General features: G+C 34.0%; 1 protein-coding gene across 2 annotated transcripts; it reads left to right on the plus strand.

Annotated features, from left to right (window-relative positions):
• The first annotated feature begins 331 nt into the window (after positions 1-331).
• Positions 332-4,185, plus strand: LOC131652878 (amino acid transporter AVT6A-like). Of its 2 annotated transcripts, none has more exons than XM_058922859.1 (7): positions 332-450; positions 811-1,247; positions 1,622-1,774; positions 2,156-2,359; positions 2,942-3,410; positions 3,641-3,767; positions 3,871-4,185. In XM_058922859.1, exons 2-7 carry the CDS (start codon positions 827-829, stop codon positions 3,874-3,876), a joined length of 1,380 nt encoding a protein of 459 aa, XP_058778842.1. In that variant the 5' UTR covers positions 332-450; positions 811-826; the 3' UTR covers positions 3,877-4,185. The 2 variants fall into 2 exon arrangements, with proteins under 2 accessions (XP_058778842.1, XP_058778841.1); XM_058922858.1 differs by having other exon boundaries at positions 347-504.
• The last annotated feature ends 3,186 nt before the right edge of the window (positions 4,186-7,371 follow it).

Genomic DNA, 7,371 nt, shown 5'->3' on the forward strand with positions numbered 1-7,371 from the left:
TGACGTTATTGGCCGAACTCGAGAGGAAGAAAACAACTTCGGTGAAAGTTTGGTTTTAGAGGTTGAGAGAGTTTGATAGTTTGAAAATGAGAATGTGAAGAATGGGAAGAGGAAGAGTCTAACGCGAATATAACATCAAATACTTCCGTAAATGCATCTACGAAACAAAACAACGTTAAACAACATTTTTTTTTCCGGAAATACATCTACAAAAACAGGAGAAGAGTTTCTCAAATATTTTTACACATCAATTGAGTGGGTTTAGAGAGATATTTAACTAATTTCTTTTATTATATAACAATAGAACCTATATTTTTTTAATAGACTATTATTATTCTAATCTTATCCATTAAGTAGTGTTGTTATTATAATTGTGATTGATTCGATTTACCCTTTTATATTCAATTTAGGTTTTTCAATTTCTCGATTAGGAAAACGGTAACAAATTCGGTACGGTCCTTCATTCTTGCTTCCCTAGTTCTCGAATTATTTCGCGCCAAACAGGTTTCTTCAAACGAATTCCATTGAAATTGAAATTAATCACTTCAATAATTCTGACTATGATTTCGTTTTCCTTTGTTAATTGCATTTTTTGTTGGAAATTGTGCTTATTTTGATAGTTAGTTAGTTATATTTGGGTTCTGAATTATTGTGATTCAATGTAGGTTTTGGGTTTTTTAAACCTTTAGTTATCATGCTTTGTATTTTGTTTTCTTTAACCCCATTGGATTTTGGGGTTATTCTAAAGTTTGGATTTTTATTTGAACTTGAGAAATGAAATGAGTGTGTGTTGTTTTTGAATTTTGACAGTTTGAAGAAGCTGAAAATGACGATTGGGAATCTTGCTTCTGAGAATAAGAAAACAAGGAAGAAGAGGGAAATTGTTAATGAGAATGAGCCTTTAATACCTAAGTCTCAAGAAAATGCTGAGTTTCATGAATTTAATGGAGCTTCGTTTTCCGGGGCTGTTTTCAATTTGGCAACCACTACTATTGGTGCTGGAATCATGGGGTTGCCTGCTTGCGTTAAGAAATTGGGAATGGTGCCTGGTCTTATTACCATAATCCTAATGGCATTGTTGACAGAGAAGTCGCTTGAGTTCATGATCAGGTTTTCAAGGGCGGGGAATCTTTCTGCTTATGGAAGTCTTATGGGGGATTCCTTTGGGAAAATTGGAAAAGCTTTGTTGGAGATATGTGTTGTAATCCATAACACTGGTGCTTTGATTGTGTACATGATTATTATTGGTGAATACCATACTCTTAAAAATCTTGTACTTAAAATTTTACTTTCACTGTTATCGTCAATTTGGTTTTAGGGTATGGTCGGACCTATGTAGAACTGACATTTCATATTGAAGCGTGTTTGGTGTCTGATGTGTTTCGACCGACTCCAAAATGATACCATCACATTACATTGAATTACTTCCACATTTCAAATCATAATAACATTGTGTTTTTGTTAAAGCTACATAGTGCAACTTTTTCCAAAATTGTGGCGGCCTTCCGTGATTTCATTAAACTCATTGTCAAACCAAATATGTACTTAGTTGATTACCATCCATCTGTTTATAAAGGAACTAAAGATTGTATAATTCTGTTGTTTTTGTTCATATTTGTAGGTGATGTGATTTCTGGAACAACGTCAAGTGGAATTCACCATTCTGGTATCCTTGAAGGATGGTTTGGTATCCATTGGTGGACCGGGCGTACATTTGTTATTGTTTTTACAACACTTTTTGTGTTTGCGCCTTTGGTTAGTCTTAAGCGAATTGGTGAGTGATTGTACTTTTCTTATATTACTTGATGTGAAAATCAGAAACATATTATTAGTTGTATCAATTATTAAATTACAAATTACTGAAAATTAATACCCATAAATAATCTCAAGTACAATTGGGCTATCTATTAATCATACTATGTTACTAAGTTGTTTGGTTTGTACCAAATGAAAGAAACTGCTTTTTCACACATGTTTTGGCTTACTTGACTTAGAACAATAAAATTTGTATTTGTATTTATATTAGGTTTTGAATACTTACTGTTTATGTTTTTGTTCCTTGGTTTTAGATGTTTGTAGCACACCCAAACACTTCCCCTTTCAAAATTTGTGTACAAGTTTTTTGGCTTACCTGCATTTTCTATGGTTGTTGCAGATTCATTGAGATTCACATCTGCATTGTCAATTGGGTTAGCTGTTGTTTTCCTTATCGTCGCTGTGGGGATCTCAATTATCAAGATTATTAGTGGTGGCATTGGAATGCCCAGACTCTTCCCGGTCATTACTGACGCAGCTTCAGTTTTTGATCTATTCACTGTAGTTCCTGTCCTGGTGACCGCTTACATCTGTCACTACAATGGTATGCAAAAATTTCAGACCTTTGTTTATAACTCATTTATCCCGTTTTAGCGTTTTTATGCAGAATAGACTTGTGTAACTCTTAAGTTGGTTATTGATTTGCATGAAGAAGGCTGAGGTCTTAATTCAACATGATTTCGGTTTATTTTTTACTGCAGTGCACCATTATCTGAACTGGTGCTCACTAAAATTTGTTCAGCCCAAATCCAGTCATTTACTTGACAATTCAGTCCATGTTAACAACATTTTGTGTTAAGAGTCATATGTTTGATGCGATCTAAAATGTTTTATGGTGTGGTCAGTAGGATTCTTCATCTTACAAGCTGGTTTTGTAGGGGTTGAGTTAGGTCCAATCCTAAATTCTAAAATCATTAAAGTATACATATTGCATGCTAGACTTGGCTGATCGAATTTGCATATAAATTTTAAGCTTATTCACAAGTGGTAATAACCGTTGGCAACTATTGCAAAAGTTTCAGTTATGTAGGAGCATTACATTATAGAAGTTGTCTATCTAGATCTACCTGTAGGCTTCATAGATGTTTAATTTGGTGGTTGTATTGTGTGCACTCTTTATTTGCAGTTCACAACATAGATAATGAACTGGAAGATTCTTCATGGATGCATGGGGTTGTGCGTACTTCCCTTACTCTATGCTCTTCAGTATACTTACTGACAAGCTTCTTTGCGTTCCTTCTATTTGGTGACGAAACTCTTGATGACGTGCTTGCCAATTTTGATACTAATCTTGGAATTCCTCTCGGTTCGGTGCTCAATGACGCTGTTCGTTTTAGCTATGCTGCACATCTTGTGCTTGTATTTCCTGTAGTTTTCTATGGGTTAAGGGTCAACGTAGATGGTCTAATATTTACCTCATCAAAAAGGCCTTTGGTTATTGATAACTTCAGATTTGCATCAATTACTATATCCCTCGTTGGCATTATCTTCATGGGAGCAAACTTCATACCTAGCATTTGGGATATTTTCCAGTTCACTGGAGCAACTGCTGCTGTTTGTCTAGGATTCATATTTCCAGCTGCAGTCACTCTGAGGTGAGTTTGATCACCAATTTTATTTATTTCCTGAGAATTTCATTTACTTTCCAAGCATATTTGTAGAATGTATCTGAGTGTAATATTCTTGGTATCATTCCTGGGAATATGATTCTATAGATTGAAACAAACGCCTACTAAAGGTTTTATAGAAGGATTTTCGCTCATGTTTTTGCATATAATTAATCAACTCAACAACTATCATCAAGCATTTTCTTCTTTTCTGACAGGGATCGATATAACATAGCGACTAAAACAGACAAAATACTATCTGTTTTTATGATAGTCGTGGCAGTCTTGTCAAATGCTGTTGCGATATATAGTGATGCCTATGCCTTGATCAACAAAAATAAAAATGTGAGTGATTTCTTGATTTGAGAGCTCACAGTGGGTATTTCCATACTTTCAGATGAAAGAAACTTAATTTGCATTTGCTATATAAAATTAATTTTTTTGATAGGTCTGATGGGTTGAAACAAAGCATGTGTACAAATATTCTTCAAAAGCGTGTGAAGGCTTGCAACTTGTACAACGTTGTTTGTATCAAAGAACTGTCAACTTGTCTAGAAAAGACAGAATAAACAGAAACACAAAACCGTATATATGTATATTTGTACAGTGTCCGACAATGTTTGTTGTCAAAATATCGTTTCTCTTCTAGTATGCTCTTTGCCGATGTTAATAGTTTGATTTTCTAAATTTTTGTAGAAATTGAATATTTGTTGCAATTTGTTGTATTGTACGGTTCTTGTGAAATCATAGATTTTTAGATTAAGTGTTTCATTGCAAACTTACTCAAATTATTTCATTGAACACATGTAAATGCTGTTTTGTCGTGCTATAGTTGACAACGCTAGTTAGGTTTTGAGATTGTCAAAATTTCTCAATGAGGTATGAGTTGTGCGGACTATTGTGAAAGCCTTATTTATTGGCAAGGTCTTGCCCAAGATGATGCTTTTGTGAAGGGTGCAGTATGAGATGCACAATTTACTTTTGAATGTTGGTTTAAATATAGTTAGTTTTTTAAATCTGTCTTTGTAAGTGTTCTTTGATGATCAACATTGCTAAGGGTCTGAGTTGTTGATTTCTTCTACACTGGTATTAAATTCTGCCATTGTTATAGAACACAGACTATTTTTGTAAACTTCCGCACTAGTCTCATTTTCTTGACCGTGTCACTTTTTATTGTAGCAAAAATCTTGGGGGTTTTGCCTTTAGTTATGTAATTTGGAATTATGTTTAGTTATATTTTGTTTTACTGTTTTTTTCACGGTGTCCCCCTTTTTGAAGTGTAGCTATATGATTGATAATTTAAGGATCACTTTCTCTTCCTATCCGATTGTTTTCGAAACAGCAAGAACAAGTAACAATGGAATATACTGCAAACTAGATTGTTTTTACTATATATCTAGAAATACTACCAGTTATAGCTTTGTGCAAAGTGATTTAATATGAGTCATATAGTTTTTTCAGCTAGGGGGTCATAGAATTACTATTTATTTCTAGCATCTGTTTACTCACTTATACAGATCATGATACCTCTTGTATTATTTAGGAGTGGAGTTCCTTAGATCCAAAAGTTCTTAACGCGAAGTTGAAAAAAAATTGGGTGTAGGTTGTGACATAGGTGGTATCATAGTTGAGAATTTCTCAAAGCACTCTTATATGGTGAAAAATACCTCTCAAAACTTTAAAATGTCTTTCGGAGATGCATCTTTGAACGAACCACGAATAATTAAAAAAAATGGTTTGGATAAGCATATTCGAAAACACCCTGTGATATTTTAGATATGCATATCTGAAAACATGGCTGGGTAGAAACATAATTGTTTTTGACATTTTTTTTGATAAGGATTAATGTCAGTTTGATATGTAATTTGATTAAACCTGTTAATAAACACACAAATGAAAATTAATAAAACAAACACAATAAAGGTAACTTACCTATAGTAAAACACAATTTGGAAAACAACAAAACAAACATGCAACCGGTAATATTATTCTGATATAACGAAAATAATACAAATGTTGTGCAGAAAGTACGGAATGTAATATCAAGACCTTGACAAATAAAAAATAAAAGGCATAGCGTACTGCGTATGTTGTATCGTAACTCCCTGACCTCTCCTCTCCCTCCTGTATCCCGCAAGACTCTATGACTCCCTAACCATCCTTTCTATGATGGCCACCGCTTTGGAACTACATCTCTCAATCACACCTAAGTCCAAAGCTTCTTGTCCAAGCAACCGTATGCGTTGACAAATCGGCAATACACCAATGACATGGTCATCCTAGACCTGCTAGTTCTCTAAGATCTCCTCATGAGCTGTTCTAGATGAACGATCGAGAGTGTCCGGTGTCATGATAGGGTGTGACACTCTGTAGAACCACTTGTTAGACAAAGACAACTTATCTAGAGAGGGGTGACTAGATCCCCAATTAATTTTTTTGGTGAAAATATATTTTTTTTAAACGTTTTTAACTATGGACACCGGAACACGTCCGTATCAATTAGTTTAATCCAAACCATTATCGAAAAAATCGGATATGCATTAAAACCACTAAGACTTGGAATGATAATGAAGAGAAATTGAATCAATATATTTCAACAATCAATATAATCCGTTTGAATTTAAACACGCAAGTAATCTATTTCCAATGAAATGATTAAACAAAACTATGTGAAGCAATTTATCAAAAAATTATCGTGCAGTTAATTTTGATCAGAATTTTCTTATGGTTTTGTTGATATGAAATACAATTACAATCACAAGGGTTGTAATCAACACAACAAAATAATTTTGAAACAAGAAAGAATCTATCTAATCGTATCGATTGCACAAATTTCGAATTCAATAATTTTCTATTAAAAGTAAATGAAAGAGATAGAGAAAAAGAGAGATCACAAGGATTTGTTTAGGCAGTTCACCAATCGTTCTCACTATGGTTACATCTATCATTAATTCCAAAGGAATTAAGATAATCAATCTTGGTTTACAAAATCTTTTACAAGAGAAATATAGCAATCCAACTTTAAAAACTATATGTTTGTTGTTGATCCCAACTCTTTATCTTTCCTTGATCTTGAGCTCGATCAAGAACCCGATAATGCCAATTGATCCCCCGGTTAATGTTATTTCTTCGACAAAACCACTTTCTTCGAAGCTTTCTCTCGGCTAAATCCAATTGCAAATTATCGTTACCCAAGACTCCTTAACGATCCTTTGATTACCGTTACTCCTTTGACAGAACCACCTTCTTCGAAGCTTTCACTCCGTTGAATCCAAATTGCGAGGTTTTGTGCAAAACCCCCAAACCAACACCTTGATCTTGGAGGACAAACCCTCAGAGTTTTTCTCAATGAAACTCCCCAGAGATTCTTAACCTAATTTACAATTCAACAATCTAAATTGGATGTTATCAACCTAATCTAGATGAAACTCAAACAAAGAATGATTATGTTTAATTTGTTTGTGTGTATGCATAGATGTGAGTTTGAAGATGAAGAGAACTCTTTGTATGTTTATGGTTTCATCAACTTTGAAATGATGCATGTATGAGGTATTTATATGTGTGCAAGTTAGAGGAAAAAAGGAAACCAGAGATTTAGAAAAATTATGCAGAAGTTCAAGTTTTCTAAAACATGTGTCAGCACATACAAGTTATGTGTCGACTCATATTAATATGTGTCAACCTATATCAAGTTATGTGTCGACTCAGGAGAAATATAAGTTACAAGCTTTAAAATTGAGCAGCATGTGTCGACACATTCATCCTATGTGTAGACTAATGGAAGAAAATTTTCTTCTATGTGTCGACCTGAAAGCACTCATGTGTCGACACATCCAAACAGAGGCTACGGACTTTAACAATGATCTACATGAGTCGACTCATGGCATGTATGTATCGACACATGTTTTCACACAAAAACATGATTTTTGATGCATAAAACTTTTTCTAA

Source organism: Vicia villosa, linkage group LG2 (assembly GCF_029867415.1).
Source record: "Vicia villosa cultivar HV-30 ecotype Madison, WI linkage group LG2, Vvil1.0, whole genome shotgun sequence".
Classification (NCBI taxonomy): Eukaryota; Viridiplantae; Streptophyta; class Magnoliopsida; order Fabales; family Fabaceae; genus Vicia; species Vicia villosa.

Excerpts from the sequence above, each read along its gene's own strand:
- LOC131652878 (XM_058922859.1), top strand. The coding sequence starts at position 827 with ATGACGATTGGGAATCTTGCTTCTGAGAATAAGAAAACAAGGAAGAAG. Across the intron at positions 1,248-1,621 it reads TGTGTACATGATTATTATTG|GTGATGTGATTTCTGGAACA; the intron begins GTGAATACCATA and ends TCATATTTGTAG. Across the intron at positions 3,411-3,640 it reads CCAGCTGCAGTCACTCTGAG|GGATCGATATAACATAGCGA; the intron begins GTGAGTTTGATC and ends CTTTTCTGACAG.